At 38.5% G+C, this 22,484-nt stretch overlaps 1 protein-coding gene across 3 annotated transcripts in view; it reads right to left on the bottom strand.

The window, feature by feature from the left end:
* The window catches only part of TTLL5 (tubulin tyrosine ligase like 5), a gene marked incomplete at both ends in the record, with an annotated part of 224,442 nt that extends 203,057 nt beyond the window's left edge, over window positions 1–21,385 (bottom strand). For all 3 annotated transcript variants that reach the window (XM_080707336.1, XM_080707337.1, XM_080707338.1), the window contains 3 exons: window positions 3,457–3,539; window positions 15,558–15,664; window positions 21,312–21,385. In XM_080707336.1, the coding sequence (XP_080563462.1) occupies window positions 3,457–3,539; window positions 15,558–15,664; window positions 21,312–21,385 (264 nt within the window). The remainder of the gene's footprint in view (window positions 1–3,456; window positions 3,540–15,557; window positions 15,665–21,311) is intronic.
* Between the last annotated feature and the right edge of the window lie 1,099 nt (window positions 21,386–22,484).

Here is a 22,484-nt window from a genome sequence, read left to right as displayed (position 1 = left end):
ATAGATGAGCAAATAAGGCAACCTAACTGAGGGGATGGGAGAGGGGAAGAGGGAAACTCTCTAAAGCATATGACATTCTTTAACAAATATATCAATGTCAATCACTAAGCCAAACATGAGAAGGAGGGAGGGGGAGGAAATGGGGATGGGAATTGGGTAAGGGCTAATTGGATGATCTGTGCACGTATGCCTCCACCATCTTCTACCCCATTAAGATATATACCTATAATGCACCAATAAAAAACTTTAAAAAGAACTAAAACCTTACAATAGAACACAAACGTAGATTTTATTTATTTGTTCATTAGAATTCATGTATCCATTCACTCAACAATTATGTACTTTGCTCGAATAAACTGGAAGAGCCATGATAAGTGCTGAAGAAACAGGAGCAGCAAGACAGGATTAAATAGTTTTTAGAATGTCCCCAAAATGTCTCCTACAGATCTAGATCTAGAATAAATAAGTAGCAATTAGAATTCCATCAGTGTTGCCAAAGTATCTATTATGGAAGTCTATTCAGCACTTTTTGCCTCCCCTTTTTGATGACAACATCCTAATTTTCTTTGAGGAACAACTTAGTACTTGGTTTTAAAGGATCTGCTGATCACCTACCCAACTCCTCCCCAAGTAGTATGTTCTGTTTAGATATGGAATGTCCCCAGAAAAATCTCATGTATTAAAATATTCATTGGTGATGTAATTAAGCCATGATCATTATAATCTCTTCAGTGGGTAGATCCACTATGATGAGTCTACTGGGCAGTAACCTAGGCAAGTGGGGTGTGTCTGGAGAAGGTGGGCCCCGGGGGTGTGGCCTTAGGGAGTCTCCTTTTGTCTTTGAATACCTTGGTTGCTTGCTGCTCTCTTGCTTCCAGCCTCCATGATGTAAAAGCAGAGCCTTGCTTTCTCCCTTTCTCTGCTTCCTGCTGCCATGACCTGAGCTCCCCAGACCCCAGCCTGATAGTCACTAAACCCCCAAATCTCCAAAAACTGTGAGCAAGTCATCTTTTTTTCTCTAAGTTTTGTGGCCAGTTGTTTTGGATTACAGCAGTGGAATGTTGACCAAGACAGAAATTAGTATCAGAAGAATGAGGTCATTTCTGTATCTATGTCTGACCATGTGTTTTGTGAGCCTTTGGAACTGGTTTAGGAGAAGAAGTTGGAAGGGTCAGGACACTGATAGAAAAGCAGATGGTAGAAACTGTGCTTAGGAGATTTTGGAGGGAAAAGAGGACTCCATAGGAAAATAGAATAGAGGACATAAGGGTTCAATTCTGGCGGAGAACTTATTGGTATTTTGCCCATGTCCAGAAACTTTGTGTGAGGCCAAATTTAAAGGTGAGGACTGATTAAACTGGTGGAGTAAATTTCAAAACAGTAAAATATACAAAGTGCATTATGGATATTGATATCTGCATCCAGCCAATTGTAAAGTGAATTTCAAAGGCACAAAACAAAGCAAAGAGACTGAAGAGAAATAAAAGCATGTATAAATTTGAGGCTCAAAGAAATGGTGCTATGAAAGAGAGCGATGAAGAAATCCAAATGTTTTGCATAAAAACAAAGATGGTATGTGGTCTGGGCAGTTCAAGCCCAAGTGTGTAACCATGTAAACAAGGACCCAGCAGTAGTGGCTATGATAAAAAAAAGCTGATGGTGGTAGCCAGGCTTGAAATAGGCCCAGGTGCAGGATTGAGACAAGCCTAGCAACAGCCGTAATTGAGGAAAGCCCAGTGGCAGCTGTAACTGAGGTAGGCCTGGCAACAGTGATTGAAAAGGACATGACTATCTTTCCTGCTGGTGATTGACTTGGGCCTACATATAAATGCTGGCTTTGCTGGAAAAAAAGGGGGGTGGTGTCTGTGACCACCCCATTTCAAATGAAAGCCTGGAAAGCCAGAAAACAAGTGGCAGGGTCAGCATCCTTACAAGCAGGCCCAAATAGGGCAGTTTAAGAACCTGTGAGGGTGAAGCCAAGGTTGAAAGAAAAACCCCTGAGATTTAGAAATGGCAGAAATGTGGAGCAAACACAAGGAAAGGCTGCAAGCCATGAGCCATGGAGCCAGGCTGGAAGAGCAAGTTCGCCTCCCACTGCACTCAACAAGCCACAGGGGCAAGGCTGCCAAGGCCCCTCAGAGATCACATCTCACCACTATGTGCCTGGATGCCAGAAATGAAGCTGCAGGATAAATGCGTGACCTGCTGGATTTTGATCTTATTTTCATCCCATTTCTTCTTTCTATGGTCCTGGTTCCTCCCTTTTAGAATGCAAATGTTTACTCTGTGCCACTGCATGCAGGTAACTTGCTTTTTAATTTTTATATTATTTTGTAGGGGTTCACAGCCAAGCATTTACCTTGAGTCTCAGTGGAGACTTTGGAATTTTTGAATGATGGTGGAACTATTGAGACTATGGGAACTCTTGAAGATGAACTAAATGCATTTTGTATTCCAAAATAGGCATGAGGTCTTTAGGGTCCAGGGACAGAATGTTATGGTTGGATACAAACTATTTCCTGAAAAGCTTGTGTATTTCTATCCAGATTTGATGTCGTTATTAGGGTTGTAATCTCATCAGTGGATGAATCCATATTGGTGGACTTTCTGGTTGGTAACTGGGCAGGTGGTATGTAGCTGGAAAACAGGGGTGTGGCCTTAGGGATTGTGGTCTGAATCCCCTTGCTGGCTCTCTTTGTTCCAGCCTCCATAATGTAAGAATAGAGCCTGTGTTCTCTCCCTTGTTCTGCTTCCCAACAGAAGCCCTGTGCTTCACAGACCCGACCTGACATAGGACTGAACTCTGGAATCTCGAAAAACTATGAACAAATACATCTTCCTTCCTCTAAGTTGTGTGGTGAGTTGTTTTGGATTATGGCAGTGAGAATGTAGACCAAGACACAATAGATCTTTGACCCAAGCATTCTATCTCCAGAAAAAGACACAGGAAAATTAATGGAATACAGTAACTTCTGTGGCAATGCCTCAAGGAAATGATCTTGAAGATTCTTGACCTCAGATCCCACAGCTGTCATGGTCTCTTCTTCTTTCCAAAGACCTGATTTCAGTTTTTCCTCTAATTCTGCTAGTCACCCTCTGTATACCTTTTCTACAAACCCCTTTGGTTTAAGTTGTCCAGAGTCTGTTTCTGTTGCTTGCAACCAAAGAATCTTAATTTGGTATCAGACAATTCCTTATGGGCAATTCTGCCTCTAGCCCAAGCCTAAGAACATAGCAAAAGAAAGAAAAAGAAAAAAGAAAAAAATCCTGTGAAAATGCTCTCTATATGTTGCAAGGAAAAACTGATAAAGCTACTCAGAAATTCAACCCAAGTTCTATATCATCACTAGCATTGATCCACGTACTTTCTAGAGCTGGCTCTGGTAACTGATAAAGTCTGGTGGCTGTTTTATTGGCTTCTGGACACACCAGGCGAGGTAGTAAATATAAACTTACTTCATGAAATCCATGGGCTGTCAGAATGCTGCGTACCAGGCGACTGTCCGTTCGCACAATCTTATAAGATAAATGATAACGTTCTAAAGAAAAACATAGAATCAAGTTCAGTAACCTGAAAGTTAACTAGAAACAAAAAACAAACTACCATAGGGGCTTATTAATTAAACTCAATAACATTATGCTGCTACCCTTAAAACTACTATAAAAGTTGAGATTATCTGGGATCAAGGTCTGTAACCTAAGACTCTTTGGGGTTCACTAAACAGGGGTAGGGGAACCTCCATCTTTGTTTTCAGCCAAGTGTAGCTGAAACTTAACAATGCCTTCAATACAAAGTGTAGACGGCAAAGCAAGTAGTATTAATGGTATCTGTGACTTTGCCACCAATATTATCAGGAATTTTAAAATCATTTCAGTTGTTAAAATTATCTCAAAATAGTGCTCATTCACACAATTATTTATAAATTTTGGTAGTTAGCAAAACTTCCATCAGATTATGTTATTTAATGCACTAATAAAAAAGCATGCATACCTCAAATTTTATAATATATATATATATATATATATATATATATATATATATTTAATCCACTTAAAAACATTATCCTGAGAAGTCCTTAGATTTCCCCAGACTGCCAAGAGGTCCACTGTACCCAAAAGGCTAAATCCCCCTGTTCTAGATAGCCTTCAATGTCCTAAAATGATGATTTACCAGTACATCTTAGACCATCTGATGGTCCAAGAGCCAAACTCAGCTGTAGACATGGTTTATTCAATCCACCATAGTGCTCTAAAAATAAACCTGAATTAGTTGCCAACCTTTTGAAATTGAAGAATTCATAGAAAAATCTAAATATCTGGCTTTCTTGGAAAAACTGTCATGACAACCTTGGGCTCTCCTCTCTCCAGTGGTAAGGGTTAACTGAGCACAGCACCTGCCCCTTCGGAACTAGCCCACACTATCCAGTTGGCACAATACTCTGCCTGCTTCACTTGTGTTATTTCCCCAGGCTCCTGCAAGCATCTGTGCTTGAGCCCTCTCTGAAAGGAAAGTTTATAATCACCTGAGGCTTTGACATATCCTAAAGGTTAATATTTACTCTTGACTACTAAATTCAACCTCTTTCTACCTGGGCATGGTGGCACATGCCTGTAATCCCATTACTTGGGAGGCTAACAGGAGGATCGCAGGTTTTAAGAACAGCCTCAACAACATAGTGAGACTCTCAGCAATCTAGTGAGACTCTGTTTCAAACTAAAAAATAAAATAGGGCGTGTGTGGCTCAGAGGTAGAACTCCCCTGGTTCAATCCCCAGTAGCCCCCCCCACACACACACACACACTTCAATCTCTTTCAATGCAACACTGCAAGCTGAGAACATTAGCTAAGAATTCTACAGAATACTGTAAAAGATCTTCATACTGACAATTTTTTAATGAGTATTGTACAGACACTTATGGACAGACTAAAAATTTCAGCCTCTATCATCAAAGACAATCATTTCTTTTTACAAATTTATGTGAAAATACTCACAAATCCCTGCTGCTCCTGGCCTAGTCCTGATAGGAGCTCCATGTAAAGCAGATGTGGACAGACTGGCATGAGCAAGCCAGACACGGCACACTTCCCCTTCTGTGGCAACCTTAAAGCCCGGTATAGGCTTCTCCCAATGATCCATCACTATCGTGTTGTCTTTATATCGTTGTAAGAAACACGGTGCAGTCCCGAGCATTTACCTTGGTGTGCAGAACAGAATGGATTGCAAGAGCAGCACAGGGCACTGCTTATGTGTTCTGCTTCCAAGTTGGGGAGGGAAGGCACAACATGGGTCTGGAACATCTTGCTATGTCAAAAGAGAGGGAAATGCCAAAACTAACTAGAGACATGTCACAAAGAGTTTGAAGAGGCTCCTAAGAGCTAAATTTGAGACAATATGAATACAATGAATGTAACAGAGATAGACTACAACAACTTATAAAATAACTGATGAATCCACAATGATAAGGTGAAAGATATAGTGGTTCTTTTGTTTGTTTTTGCTGCTATAGCAAACTGCCACACTTGGCAGCTTAAACAGAAATTTCCTGTCATATAATTCTAGAGAAGAGCAGTTTAACACAGGTCTCACCAGGTTAAGATCAAGGGACTTGCAGGGCTGTGTTCTCTTCTGTAGGTTCTGAGTAGGGTTTGTTTCCTTCCCTTTTCCAGCTTCTAGTGATCACCTCCATTCTACCATTTGTGGCTTAAAGTCTCATTTGCTAAGGGTCTCACTAAATTGCTGAGACAGGCCTTAACCCTGCAATCCTTCTATCTCAGTCTCCCAAGCACTGAGATTACAGAAGTGTGCCACCATGCCTGGCTGCTTCTTCCATTTTTAAATAGCCCTTGTAGCCAGGCATGAGGCTGAGACAGGAGGATCACAGGTTTGAGGCCAGCTTTAGCAACTTAGCAAGACCCTCAGCAACTTAGCAAGACCATGTTTCAAAATAAAAATAAATAAAAAGAGCTGGGAGTATAGCTTGGAGGTATAATGCCCGGGGACCAATCCCCAGTACCAAAAAACCAAAAAAAAAAAAAAAAAAAAAAAAAACCCCACAAAGAAACAAACAAATAACTCTTGTGATTATATTAGGCATACTTGGATATCTCCTTATCTTAAGGTCTCTGATTAGCAACTTTAATTCCCCTTTGCCATGTAAGGTAATATGTCCATAGGTTCCAAAGATTAGGATATGGACATATTGTAGGGAGGGGTCTACCACAGTCTACCATACGGCCACCAAAGGCTCACATATGTTTCACATGCAAAATACATTCACTCTACCCCAACATCCCCATGAACTTGCCAAAGTCTAAACCCCTATCTAAGTTTATAAGCTCAAAATCCCACATCTCATCGCCTAAGTACAGGTGAGATTCTGGATGGATTCATCCTGGACAGAACTGCTCTCTACCTGTGGACCTGAAAAAAAGACCAAATTATTTGTTCCCAAAATACAATGGTGGTACACCACAAACCATCAGCTGTAGATAGCCTCCTTCAAAATGGTAATCCCAGCTACTCAGGAGGCTGAGCAGGAGGACAGCAAGCTCAAGACCAGCCCTGGCAACTTGGCAAGATCCTATCTCAAAAAAAAAAAGGGTCGGGGATATAGTTTAGTGGCAGAGAACCCCTGGAATCAATCCCCAGTAACACACACACACACACACACACACACACACACACACACACACACACAATGTTTTTAAAGGGAAGAAAACTAAAGGAAGAAAAGGAGTCATGATCCTCAATGATTTCAAAATCTAGCCAGGTGAATTCCATTAGGTTTCAAGCCTTCAAATAATGCTCGTCATTCACACATCTGTCCCCTAGGCCTGAGGCTTCATTCTTGTATCCATCCTTCCTTTTTCATAAAAATTAGCACATTTTTGCAGGTCTTTTAGGATCTTGCTTCTTGTCTGTAGAACTTGGTGGTCCAATAGTTTTCTCTCATTTCAATTTTGGCCCGTCGGTCTAAGCTGACAGTGTATTTTTTGGTATAACATTCTAAAGAATCTTGCAGGTCCCTTGTACACTGATTCACTCTATCAGACAAGAAAGCCCTCCACGGATCTTCCCTAGATAATTTCAGTTCTAGGCTTTCCACTCCTGGTTTGTAGTCTCCTTCCTCCAACATCACAGGCCTAGACCTTCTTGTGACACATCACTCTGACTTCCTCTGTCTCCCTCTTTACCATCAAAGAAGTCTTGTGATTATCCTGGGCCCCTTTTGGATAATCCGCTTAAGATCAGCTGACTAGGAATATTAGTTCCATCTGCAATTTCAATTCCCCTTTGCTATATATAAGGTAGCATCTTCACAGGTTCTGGGAATTAAGAGATGGACCTCTCTTGAAGAATACAGTTCTGCCAACCACAGGAGATAAAGCCCTTGCTAACAAAAAAACCTAGCTAATAAATGCAGAAAGATCAAAATGAAAAATTACCACTTTACAAAAACAGTAAGAATAAGGGATTCACACAAGAATCAGTGGATACCAACAGGTGAGAGATTACTAGGAAATAGGACACTCACAAGTCTCAGAACATCACTATAGAGAATGCATCACAAGGAAGCAATCTGATGGACACTATCTTACAAAACGGTCAAACTTGCCACCATCAATGATGCAACACAAAGTATCAAGTGCTTCCAAAAGTGAAACTCTGAGAAGGGCACAGCTTCACTAAGTGATACTCCCATGCATTTTTAATATTTGGATCTAAACATGGGAAAAAAAGCAGAAGAGAATGACAATCCAACTAAAGGATACATATAAAATAACTAGTCTGAAATGTTTTTAAAATGTCAATTTCATGAAAGTTTAAAAACCTGGGAAATGGCTGTAGATTAAAGAAAACTTGAGAAATACAACAACTAAATGTAATCTTTGATCAGATCCTGAATAGAAAAACAACATTAAACAGCTACAAAGGGCAAAACTTGAGCAATGGGAAACATGTAAAGGGGCTGTAGATTAAAGAACAGCATTTTACCAAGGACAGACTGCTGTAGCTCTACAGAAGATGCCCTTGTTCTCAGGAGATAGCTACTGAATAATGCATTAGAACAGCAAGTACTGGAGCTAATTCTCAAGTGGTTCATAGACAGTGAGAAGCAAGTATGGCAACGTGTTCATGACTGGTGAACCTACTTGTCTGAACACTTTTAACTTTTTCTAAATAAAATGTTTAGAAAAATGAAAGAAAACCAAGTCCTTTTATTATAACTGTGATCACTAAAAATCTCCATTTCTGCACATGCAAAAGCTGAAGAATCATCGACTATATGATATGGTCCCTGCTACAGGCAAGGACTGTACCCCATTCTGTGTATTTCCCAGTGCTTGCCTCTTAGTGCCAGACCACCGGGAACGGGAGCAGTAAGGTGTATGGGGGAAAAGAGTGGTTACCTGAGGACTAGGAGAAAAAGGTGTCTGTTTTTAGAGCCAAACTGCTAGGATTCAAACTCTGATTCTACCGATCTCTGCCTATAATACTAGGTAAGTTCCTATTACCTATAATTTCTCTATATTCAATTTTCTTCCCTGGGAAATGAAATTGATAACACGGCTATGAATGAATGGAATGGAAATGGATATGATAGTTGTAAACACTTTAATTAGTTAATACATGTAAAGTGTTAGAACAGTTGCTGCAATAGTAAAAAAAAAAATATTATTTCCATCATTATTATTATTTTGGTACTTGAACTAAGGGAGTTTCATTTTAGAGACAAGGTCTCAATAAATTGCCCAGGCTGGCCTACAACCTGCAACCCTTGCATCTCAGCCTCCCAAGTACTAGGATTACAGGTATGCACCAACATTCTGAGCTAGAAAAATTATTTTACATAGTACAAAATAAATATGCAGTTAAATACCTATTAATATATAGTATCTGAATATTAATATTCAGGTAATATTCATATCAACATACTATTCTATGTAATAGAAAATTACATACTTTTGTAGTAAATAAAAAGTTAAATTCTATTAATATTTTTTTCAACATTTCATCTTAAAATATAGAAGAACTATGAAATCTCCATTGTACTCAGTGGCAGACCTGATTTCTACGGTACAAGCACTGACCTACTTCTAACCCATCACACTTAACTATAACCCAACTGAGATGTGTTGAACATATTCACAAGGAGAATGCAAGAAGGAAGGGTGGGGTGATATAAAGCAACCATCATTGCTGGTGAACCTCAGCTCACTCATGTTCTATACCCACTTGTGCTGAGTAATAATATATCTTGTAAACTGGTGATGAAAGGACCAGATCTAGACTATAAATATGGTTTGTTTATTACTCATGTTGCTTTTATTTATTTAGTTTTTGGTGGTACTGGGGATTGAACCCAGGGGCATTCTACCTCCAAGGAACACCCCCAGTCTTTTTATTTTTTGTTTTGAAATAGGATCTCACTAGGTTGCTGAGTTTTACTACACTGCCGAGCCCATCATCGAACTTGAGATCCTGTCTCAGCCTCCAAAGTACTAGGGTTACAGGTGCACCCTACCACACCCAGCTCATATTACCTTTTTTTTTTTTTTTTATTGCAGTACTGAGGTTAGATCCCAGGGGCATTCTACCTCCAAGCTACACTCCTAGCCCTATTTTTTATTATTTATTTTGAAGCAGAATCTCACTGAGTTGCTAAGTAGCTGAGGCTGGCCATGAACCGCAATCCTGTCTGTCCCCCCGAATGCTGGGATTACAAGCGTGTGCCACCACGCCCAGCCTCATATTACTTTTAAATAAAACCAAATTCGTAATTAGTTTGGTAACTTTTGAAAATTCAAAGAATTCATATGAAAATTTAGATTTCTGGATTTCTCTTGAAAAACCTAGCAATTGTGGTGTAATGATTAATTTCATGTGTCATTTTGACTGGGCCATTAATGTCCAGATCCATCTATGGCTAAACACTATTTCTGATCGTCTGTGAGAGTGTCTCCAGAACAGATCAGCATTTGAATCTGTGGCCTGAGTAAAGCAGATTACCCTCTCCAATATGGGTGAGTATCATCCCATACACTGAGGGCTTGAACAGAATAAAAAGGTGGTTGAATGCACTTTGCTCTCTGCCTATTTGGGCTGAGACAAAAACCCTCTCTGTCCTTGGCACTCCTGGTTCTCAGGCCTTTAGACTCACACTGGCATCTACACCATTGGCTCTCTGGTTCTCAAAATATAATATCAAAATATAACTTTCCAGAATGTCCAGGTACAAATAACAGATCATAGGACTTTTCAGTTTCCATAATTGTTTATGCAAATATCCTATCATAAATGCGTTCAACTTCACTCCTTCCCCCTGTATTCTATCGGTTCTGCATCTCCAGAAAATCCTGATGAATATACCTGGGCTTTCTTTACCATGCCAAGAGTCAAGTGGAGAATCACAGCTGCAAATTGAACCTACCCAGGTACCCAAAAAAGAACCACCTGATTCCATGTTTTCTTCCATATGAAAACAAGAGGCAGGGCATGGTCCTCCATGATGACTAACAAACGGCCAAACATCCTATTTCTGAGCCTCTGAACATGCATCAATCACATCAGTTCTAAAACAAGACTAGAATTTCCTCTTCTCTAACCATTCACATGTACTCCAGGAAGCAACTGAAATGTCAGGTCCCTTGGCAAGTTCCAGGATCCACTGACACAGAGCAAATGAAAACAAGGGGCCAGTAATCCAACTGTCAGCACAGAAGAACCTAGGGGGAGTTCAGATAAAAATAGTGTAGGAAACCAGAATAAAGCTACAACTGACACAGTGGACTTTTACAACACAACTACAGCCTCTTCAGTGGTAGCAGAGTCTACCTGTGCCCTAGTATAAGAAAATTATGCACATACCTATATGTGACTAATGAGCATTTGAAATGTGATGAGCATGATAGAAGAGCAGAATTCTTAATTTTACTTTAATTCAAATTAAAACCTGCGGGGTGTAGTGGCACACACTTGTAATCTCAGCAATTGGGAGGCTGAGACAGGAAGATTGAGGTTCATAGCCAGCCTCAGCTACCCAGTGAGGCCCTTTGTAACTCAGTGAGACCCTGTTTCAAAATAAAGAAGAAAAAATAGGGCTGGGGGTATACCACGGAGGTAGAATATCCCTGGGTTCCATCCCAGTACCGCAAAATATAAATATAAATATATATATATATTAATTAAAACTTAATTTCACACCAAGTTGAGATATATATTAAGTGTAAAATACATACCAGATATAAAATTTTGATGTTTCATACTGAGTAAATGGGAAGTGATATTTTGGATATAATGGGTTAAATAAAATATACAATTAATTTCACCTTTCACATTTAAAGTTACATCTATAGCTTGCATCATACTTCTGTTGTTAATCTATAAAGACACAAACATATTAAACAAACACATTCAGAGGCATCCCCCTCCCCCGCCCCAGGGGCATTCTACCTCCGAGCTATAACCCCAGCCCTATTTTTTTATTCTTTATTTTGAGACAGGGTTTCACTGAGTTGCAGAGGGCCTCACTAAGTGGCTGAGGCTGTCCGCGAACCACGATCCTCTGATCTCAGCCTCCCAAATGCTGGGATTACAAGGGTGCGCCACCACGCCCAGCTAGAGGCAAATTATTATTTGTGTGTATATGTGACACTAAGATTGAACCCAGGGGTGTTTTACTTCTGAGCTACACCTCCAGCACTCCCCTTTTTGGGGAACATTATTACTAAGTAACCAGCATGCTGGACTTGAGCCTGAGAGTATCTTGTTTCAGCCTCTCAAGCACTAGATTACAGGCCTGTGCTAGGTTTCAGAGACAAAATTTAAAAAGACACTTCCTTCTATGAAAAGTTTAAGGTGAAATTACTTCTGTTGCCTTTCAACTATAACCCCAATTATATGTATGAATTACATACAATTTAGGGAGAAAAAAAACAAGGTTATATTGAGGAAAAAGACATATTCCTAGGATATTTCACAAATAAAGCATGAAAAATACTATATCAAATTATTAATGGCGAATTCAAGAAATACTTAATATGTAAACAAAAAAATAAAGTTGTCATCGAACACTAAGAGATCAACAGAAGATAACTAATGCCCCAGATAACTTCTCAAGAGGATTTAACCACAGGCTTATGATCTGAGCAAATCTATGTTCCATGTCAGCTATTTTAGAGCCCCCTCCCCCCCAAAAATGCTAAGGACCAAGAGCATTTAATAGTTCAGAAAACTGACATAGAAATTTGCAAAAGTTATTCAAATTGTTTTTCATAGAAGATGAAAATTATTAAACCTCAAGGAACTGAGAAAGGGAAAAATTTTTAAGCATTTGAAGCACACATAATTTTCATATTGCACATACTTCAAACATGTAAATGAGATTGTATTTTAGAGGCAACCGAGGTATTTTCAACCTCAGGTAAACTTCTCATAGAAGGCAGTATCTTTATAATTTGCCTCTGAATGTGTCCATTTCATAAGTTTGTGTTTTTATTAATTAGCAACAGATGTATAACAGAAAAAGCAGAATTTTCTCTGACCACAGGAATGTGCAAAATAAAATTGTGAAGACTTATGAGTTGAAAAAATAGCAATTGCTTGTATAGTGGAATGATGATATTGATGGACATTATTTCCCAATAATGGTAGGCAGTCTAAATAATAAGGGTCTGCTTACTATCATAGAAAACAGATTATCTTATGTCACACCAGACCAAAAGAAGAATGTTTTCTGGGAATGATTTACTTCTGTTGTTTTTACCCTTCTTTGACATTTAGAGGGAGTCTCTCAGCAGAGTCTTCATTCACCCAGGCTTCAGAGAACATAAATGAACCAGGTCCCTTTAAGTGGTGACCTAGCAACTTGCTGAGGGGATTAGAACACAAGTACCCTTGGGGAGGAGGAGCATTCAAATCTCCAAAGTGGGTTCACAGTTCTCTGGACTCCTGATATATCATGGGGATCTTAACAGTCTGAACAGTCATTTTATTTATTTATTTACTTATTTATTTATTTTTATTTTTTGGTGGTACTGGGGTCCCTGGAAACCCTTCTAACTCCAGGCTATATTCCCAGACCTATTTTTAATATTTTTATTCAGAAACAGGGTCTCTTAAGCCAGCGTGGCTGGCTTCGGAACCTGCCCTATCCTGCTGTCTCCGCCTCCCAAGCATGGGGATTACAAGTGTGCGCCACCACGCACGGTTGAACAGTCATTTCAAAAGTGCAGCAGATCCTCAACAAGTAGAATGAGCAGAGGAGCACAAATGCTGACTGCCTTCTGTGTGTCAGAGAGTAAAGTCTCTGGTCCTCACCAAGCCTGCAAGGTCGGCATATTCCCAATTTAACTAATAATAAAACTGATGAAGGAGTTCAAGTGGCTTGCCCAAGATTCACAGCTAGCAAATCCCAAAGCTGAGATTTGAGCCAGTGATCACAAACCCGTGTATGAACTCTTTCCACCATACCACCTGAAAGGCACTAGTCATATGATTATAACTTGAAAACTGCTAGTCTAGATCCAGGACTCAGAGCACAACTCAGAAATGTACAGATTCTATGCACTCCCTACCAACATCCCACCAGCCAGTTTTACAGATAGAAAAGCTGATCCTAAAATTCATGGGAAATTACAAGGACCCATAAACAGCCAAAACAATCTTAAAAAAGAACAATATTAGAGAATTCACATTTCCCTATTTCAAAACTTAATAGTAAAAAAAATAGTAATCAAAATGAAATCAATAAATATACAGGTCAATGGCATATTAGAGTCTAGAAATAAATTCCTAAATCTATGATCAGTTGACTTTTGGCAATAGGGCCATGACCCTTCAATGGAGAAAAATGTTTCTTCAATTAATCACGCTAGGACAACTGTATATCCACATGCAAAATAATGACTAATACTATATAAAAAATAATTAGTTCAAAATGAATCAAATACTATTTGGCTATAAGATCTTAAACTATAAAACTCTTAGAAAAATACAGAGGGATAAGACCTTGAGTTAGACAATGGTTTCTCAGATAGTACACCAAGCACACAAGCGACAAAAGAAAATAAATAAATTGGATATCATCAAAATAAAAATGTTTTCTCATAAATGAATAATCCATAGAATGCAAAAATGTGCAAAAACAATGCACAGAATAGAAAAAAACATTTTTCAAATCATGTATATGATGAGAGCCTGATATCCAGAATATATAAGACTTTTACAACTCAACAACAAAAAAGACAACCCAATTTTAAAAATGGGCAAAGTCCTCAAAGAAACATTCCTTCAAAGAAGATATACAAACAACCAAGGCACACATGAAGGGATGCTCCGTGTCATCAGGCATTAGGGAAACGCAAATTAAAACCACGAGATACCATGTCACACTCACCAGGCGACTGTAATCTATAAAGCAAAACAAAAGATGTTAGTAAGAATTGCAGACAAGTTGAAACTATTTTAGGTGGAAATGTAAAATGATATCGCTGCTGTGGAAAACAGTTTGAAAGTTCTTTAATTAGTTAACATAGAAGCCAGGCATTTCGTGTGTGTGTGTGTGTGTGTGTGTGTGTGTGTGTGTGTGTGTGTGTTACTGAGACTTGAACTCAGGAGGCTGAAGTAGAAGAATGTAAGTTGGAAGCCAGCCTGTGCATCTTAGCAAGACTCTATCTCAAAATAAAAAATAAAAAATAAAAAAAGGGCTGGAGATGTAGCTTTGTAGTAGTGCGCCCATGAGTTCAATCCCCAGTATTGAAACAAAACAAAAATCAGAATTTCCAAACAATTCTATTCCTGAGTGATGCTCAAAAGAACTGAACACATGTTAAAAACTTATCCTAATCAAACATTCAGAGCAGCATTACTCAACAACAGCCAAAAGGTAGAAAACACCACAAAATGTCTACCAACTGAAAAAAATGGATAAACAAAATGTAATATATCCATTCAAGAGAATATTATCCAGCCATAAAAAGGAATGAAGGACTGATAGATATTCAAACATGAATGAACCTTGAAAACATGCTAAGTGAAAGGACTCAGACACAAAAGGCCACATGCTGTACAATTCCATTTATATGAAATATCCAAAACAGGCAAATTCATGAGACAGAAAGATGAGCAGTTGCTATGGACAGGTGGTATAGGGGAATGGAAAGCGACTGCTTTAAGGGTACAGACTTTGCTTTCAGGATGATGAAATGTCCTGAAACTAGACAATAGTGATGGTTGCACAGCACTGAGAATGCACTAAATACTATGGGACTATACAACCTACAATGGCTAAAATGGTAAATCTTGTTACATAGAATTCACCACAAATTTTAGAAAAACAATACACACGTGTACATGTAATTCTGGAAAAAAAATTTGGAGAAAAAAAATATGCAGAAAATAATATAAGACGTTGCAAATAATCTTTCAAGTAGCAATAGACTTTTTTCATGGCCAAAGTCTCTTCCCTACCCATATGGCATATTAATTTCTTCCAGACAGTAAGCTGCCAGGGTTATGCTTAGCTCTTTCTTCTGTGGGAAAGGTTATACTTACCTCCAATTACTCGAATATTGTTGTCCTTGGTCAGAATAGCCTCAGCATGGAATACCAAAACTGGAATTCTCCTGCAGCCTCCAGTCCACATGATACATGGATGATCCCTACAACCATAACAGAAGGCATCGTTAATTCACATCTCAAAGTCTGAATTGCTAAAGAAGATTACTATGGTTTGCTACTTAGCAACTTTTCCTTTCCTTCTGGAATAAGAATCCTAAATATCCTGTGAGAAATAACTCATTTTCCATTCTTTTTTGTTTGTTTGTTTGTTTGTTTTTGTGGTACTAAGGGTAAACCCCAGGGGCTTTTCTACTTCTGGGCTATCCTCCTCGACCTATTTTTTATACTTTACTTGGAAACAGGATCTCACTAAGTTGCTGAGAACCTCACTATGTAGGTGAAGCTGGCTTCGAACCTATGCGATCCTCCTGTCTCAGCCTCCCAAGCGCTGGGATTACAAGCGTGCGCCACCACGCCCGGCTCTAACCAGTGTTTAACTCCACCTCTGCCCCAAGGATGGGCCTTGGTTGGTTTTGGGGCATCCTGTCACTTATTACAGTGTTCAGTTCAAGGATGGGCATGTAAACCAATGAGAGCCCTGTGGAGGAAGAAGACATGTTTAAGACCCTGTGAAAAAGCATTATCTCCATTATCTTCTGTGGCTATTACAGGTGATGACCTCTTTTTCTCTCAAGGGTGTGGAATAAGAATGAGAAGCCTGGCACTGCAGGAGTCCTTGTGTAATAATGAGGGAGAAGCCTAGAGCTGTGAGTAAAGGAGTAAGAGGAGCCTGACTGACAAGAGAAATTAGATCCCAGGTGATAGTCAAAGTTACAAAATCAAGCCTTGCCTAAATATGAGTGAATAAGTTCCCTTTCTTACTTAGGACAATTTAAGTTATTTTTAATAACTTAGGCACACATATAGAACCCTAACCTATATATTCCCAATAATTTACATACTCTTTGTATATCCTATTATACTTAAGTCAATTTAATGACTCATCCTAAGATTCTGCACCAGGAACCCTAAATTAACACAAGTATTTCAATTAAAATCATACTTTAAAGAAAACCTATTGTAAATGGAACAATATATACTTTCCTCCAGTATAAAACTACAGAGTCAAAAAGTACTTCTGATTTTATTCTCTTTCCCTCTCTGTGGAAAAGCTCAGTTTAATCAATCTTAGATCGACATTTACTAACAGATTAGTAAAATCTTTAGCTTCCTTAGGGCTATGTGGTAGGGAGGGAAAGAATATTAAATGAACTGAATCCCTACTATGTGTCATTAATTAAACTAAGAACTTTAATGTTATCTTATTTAGGCCTCTTCACCACACTAAAAACTGAATTTGAAAAAGTGTCTCAGAAAGGTTCAGTAATTTGTACGAGGTCATAAAGCTGGTTAAGTAAGTGGACAGTGATGTGAACCTAGCATCTCTGCTCTTTCTACACTTTACCCCCCCCCAAAAAAAAAATCATACTTCAGTGAAGGTCTGTATATCAAGCACCTTGAACCCAACTCTTTAAGAACTTAAACTAATCAATTCCTTGGAGGGAACAAGAAACATTTAGCCGAGATTCAACTGGTTCTTAAAACTCACATGCCACACGCTTGTAATCCTAGTACTTGAGAGGCTGAGACAGGAGGATCGCAGGTTCATAGCCAGCCTCAGCAGTTTGTGAGGCTCTCTGTAACTTAGTGAGACCCTGTTTCAAAATAAAAAAATAAAAAATTGGGCTGGAGAGCTAAGAGGTAGAATTCCCCTGGGTTCTTTCCCCAGAAACACACACACACACACACACACACACACACACACTCACACACACTCACACTCACACTCACATGACCACACTCCTTAACAAAAGCCATGCCACACAAATCAGCCAGGGCATATCTTCCCAGTCCAAGCTTTAAAAGAGCCACACTTTAAATTGGCAGTTACCAGGTTCCCAATCCTAGAAGTCAGATAGCCTCTGGGTTGAGCTGTCTATAGCTTTTCGGTGAAAAAAGCAAAGAACACCATACCTAGCTCATTTCCTGCTTTCTGGAAATGGAATGTCGATGCTAATTTTTCTTGTGCGTGGGTGATGGTACCCATTTGTGAAAAATGGTGTTTACAGGGTATATTTTTTTAGTAAGAAGGATTTTTTTTATGGCTTGCTAGCTTTTTAATCTTAAACACCAGTAACATGTGGGTACAGGGTCAGATGATCCCTATGATCTAGTCTAACTATAATTTTCCACTATATTTTTATGTCAGTGGATAGAAGGGGAAATTAGGCAGCCTGAACTATAAAATCTTGGACAGAAACCTTGGAAATTATTCAAAATCCTTTGTCAATCTAGCACTAGCTACAAACTGGCACCACTGTGCCTTAGCATTCACAAACAATGGATTACTGCTCCAGTTAAAAATGCAAGACAAGAGTCAGCAACACAATAAACAGACAGACAGCTGGGAAGAGCCAAGGCCCTAACCACTCTATGGAAAGCCCAACTCCTAACAGAAAAATCTTTTCATTTACAACCAGTGGAAAAATAAGAATAGATAAATTATTAGTTCAATAAGGTCAACTAAAAAACACTTAAGGCAGATATTAAATTGTTATTAAAAATATGCTCCCACCAGGTGGTGCTAAAGAGAAAAATTGTAAATGACTGGGAAACTGAACATTGAGACTTTAAATTTTCATTCACAAGAGAAACTGGTACTATATTAATAAAATTTACTTTTTAGGCATGAAAGAACAAAGAATTTGAGTGATTAATTTCTGAACTGGGCCAGTTTTTTGTTGTTGTTGCTGTTGTGACTGGTGGTGGTGGTATTGGTACTAGTGACTGAACCCAGTGGGGGGCTCTATACTGAGCTATACTCCCAGACCTTTTTATTTTTTATTTTGAAATAGGGTCTCATTAAGTTGTCAAATGCCTAAGTTGCCGAGGCTTGCTCAAATCTGCAATCCCCTCAACCTCCCAAATAACTAGGTGGGGTTATAGGCATGTGCCACCAGGGCCCACTGAAGTAAGCCAGTTTTATGGTTCACTTACTGAAAGCCTAAGAACATTATAATTTTTATGTAGCAACTTCATGAGGAATATCCACTATTTGCTCCTGGAAGCCAGCCTGCATTACCCAAAGATGGAAACATAAAGCAGCTTTAGCATTTCCACTCTGTGCCTTCCTCACACCGCTATCCCTGGGAGAATGCTAGCCCCACTTCTGCCTGTTGAAGCCCACGCCCCCATAGCCTATCTCAAGTTTCACGAACTGTATGGCGTCTTCCCCAGCTCCTCCAGCCCATGATGACACCCTCCTTCTCTGACCTCTTGCAGCACTCATTGTGTAATTGTTTGTTGCTGATCTTTTAAAATGACATAAAGCCACCTTTTATGATAGAAATTAAGCTTACTATTTTTTCAGTGGCTACAGAAACTTTACACTGAGTTTGTATATGAAAGTTTCTCCATCTACATATAAATCTGCATTTCGGGGATCTCCAAGCAAAATATAAAATACCCTCTTTACATTTACTGTTTTTACTGTTTTGAAATAATGCCACGCAAAACAAGGACTTCTTGGACAGTTCCCATGTTTAAAGTCTAGGACTGCAAGGCATTAATACTTCAATAAAGCCTAGAGATCTGAGCAGACCTAACAGAAGTCCATATACATCTTTGTGTCAATCTTTAGATGACTTAAGGCCATCTAACTTCCAAAACTTTTAAAATGTAAGCTCACCACTTCAGGTATGAGCAAAATTGATTTAAGTTCCTAATGCATAAAACAAGTATCTGATAGTTGAGACATAAGATAATGAAACAAAATTAATAGGTAAAAAAACAACAGGAGTTTGAAAGAAAGAAAGACAACTGTCCAAAAATTTGAATGAAGGTGGGGGATATTTCATCTACATTTACAATGAGTTTTACTAGAAAATGAGCATTTTTCAATCACAAATACAGGCAGGAAACCAAAGTAGTATTAGTGTTATCTATGCCCAACCTCTATGCCCATTAATCAAAAGAGAGTTAAAAAAAATCTTGAAAATGGAAAGACTGATGGCTTGAAGCAAAAGTTAAGTTTTGTGAAATGTTTAAAAGGCAGCACATTCAAAGCAAAATGGCACAAGAAGGCAAAGTAACCGGAGGGAATTATCCATTTAATTATCCTGAAAGAGAATGACCCAAATATTATTAAATTGCTATCATTTTCTATGACCTAACAATGATGAGAAACCTTTCCTCAAAACTTTATTAATACTTCAGTAATTTTCTTCAAATGATACTATGTAATTTTCTACCTTATTTAAAAGTTTGCCATAAACTCAATATTAAAATCAGCAAGAATTAAGCCTTACATTTGTATGGTACCTTATAATACACTGAGTAATTTCACATGTATTGTTCTATTTGGTGCTAACCACACTCCTAAAAAATGGCCTGAGACCTAAAATTTAAGAAGCTATGATTATTAATATATTTCAAAAATTGGGTAAGGGGCAAATCTGTGCAAGGACTTGGTTTCTGCCTAAAAGCAGGCAACTATTCCAATGTAAATTAACCTAGCCAAAAGTAATTAACCAGTCAATAGGAGAGGAGAACTAGGCCTGTCTCTATCTAAAGACAGATCTTAAGAGAGGAGAACTAGGCCTTTATCTAAAGACAGATCTACATGATGATCTAGGGAGGATGGAGCAGGGTTTGACCTTGTCCTTCAAGAAAGACACCTTGCCACACGTTGCTGGGGGAGGTACCTTACAGGGTTAAGGAGAGGTACCTTACAGGGACATTCACTATATCAGAATTACGTAAACAAGATGGAGGTCATGGGTATAAAAGGCCGAGTACAAGTGTAATCCCTTTGGTGTATTCATTTTGAGTCACCCCCCCCCCATGCCATTTTGGCATGGGGCTGTATTTCTATTTTTTGTATTTCTATCTTTATAATAAACTTCTTTAAATCTTCAAAAAATAAAATGGCCTGAGAGATATTATCCTTGTTTTTCAGGTTACACAGCACATACATATCCAAAAGGACCCAGAGTACCTTAAAAAAAAGTCTTAACTTTAAGGCAGACTCTCACTTTAGATTCTGTGTCAAGTAATAATATTAAGGTGGCAAAGTAACAGTTCTCCAAAGACCAGGAACACTAAATCTGAATCTCAATCCACTGATCTCTGTAAGGATCACTGGGGAAATTTCTTGATATTTGTAAGGTTTAGTTTAATAAAATGGAAAAATAACATCTTCAAATTAAATAGGGTACAACAGATAAATCTCTGGATTGGATTAAATGAGATATTGATGGGGTAAAGTCATTATCATCATCTACAACAGGTGCACTTACCACTATCATTCATTTTTATTATGAGGATCAAGCAATCAAGAAACTTGACTTGTACTCAAAAGAACTTAGGAAAGGAACTGTGGGTCAAATCTAAAAATTTCAAAGTCTCCTATATTGGAAGCTCTGATCAAGAGTTCACCAAAAGCTATCACCTACAATATCTAGAATTGATTTTCACACATGAGCCCAGAAACAGAACCTTGTATCATTTCTAATGGAAACTGAATAACAAGATCTTGAATTAGATCCTGCATAGAAGCTAAAACCATTTAGACAATACCAATACAAGGATATTGAATTTAAATAGTATTATGAGTAAATAAAAGAAAAAAGAAAAATCTATTTTCCACTGTAAAGGCAACGGGCCCAAGGCGAGCTTGCTATTACTTACTCTTGGCTTACCACCTCCTCATCCTCTGAGGATGATGCTGTTTCCTCCAGGTCCCGGGCCATCACGACTGGCATTTCCTTTAGGGTTTGTCATGCAGTCAGCAAACAGGGGCCTCAGAGACCTTTTCTTGCAGATTCACTGGATCAGACAATCTGGGTGGCACAGATTCCTGCAAGAAAGTCAAGTGATCTGAAACAAAATGTACCTGTCTACTTCTTGGTTTTGCTGAAACTGTCAATTAATGGAAAATAATATATTCCTAAATAGTGTCCAACCTCTAGGAGCTTGCCTTCTATCATGGCACTTCAAATATGGCACAAAAAAATCAAGATTTTTTTCAAACATGCTGCCTGTGTATTTGAAAAGCTATTAGGTTTGAATATCTTGTTTCTTACATAGTCAATCTAACATGCAGCAAAAGGGCATTCTGAGGTAAGTAACTGGCTATCTAAAACATAGATTCTTTGCTAGACAAATCTGACCTGAGCGATCTTTAAGGACAGTCTGAGATAGGTGACTGATTACCTAAAACATAGATTCCTTACTAAACAAATCTGACCTGGATTAAAAATAAGAACTCAAGGTTCAAGACTTATTTAGAGTCTGTAACATGCATACAGGCAAACTGCCTTCATATTTCTAATAAAAACGAATTCAAATGAATTAAGAGACTTATGAACATATTTCCCCCTAGCCAAGGATCATATAAATAAATGGGGGGTGCCCTTCCAAAAACTCTTATTTCCCTTACTAAACATCACAAACTTTTATCTAAACCTTAAATTGACATTAAAATGAGGCGATTTCCAACACTGCATTTCTAATTTAAAATATTTTTCCACAGAAAACCTGCACGTTCGTTATTTTAGAGGTAATAGAAACTACATACAAAGAAAATTAAAGTGTTTAAATAACCATAAACCCTTTATGCAGAGATAATTGTTTCATGCCAATCTTTCCAAACTCAATTTTTCTATGCATTCATGCGTATAATAAAATTCTAAACACACACACACACACACACACACACACACACACACACACACACACTACGATAAAGTACCCTCCAGACAATTCAGCGAAAATAACGGGCAATATGTAACGACCACAGAGGCTCTCCTCGAGGGACTTCCACAGGGATCTTCTCCATCCTTCCCAAAATGTTGGGAAGTC

This window comes from Muscardinus avellanarius, assembly GCF_963383645.1.
Source record: "Muscardinus avellanarius genome assembly, chromosome: 12".
NCBI classification, from domain to species: Eukaryota; Metazoa; Chordata; class Mammalia; order Rodentia; family Gliridae; genus Muscardinus; species Muscardinus avellanarius.
The sequence above is the reverse complement of the archived record's forward strand: the minus strand, read 5'-3'. Positions and strand labels throughout refer to the sequence as shown.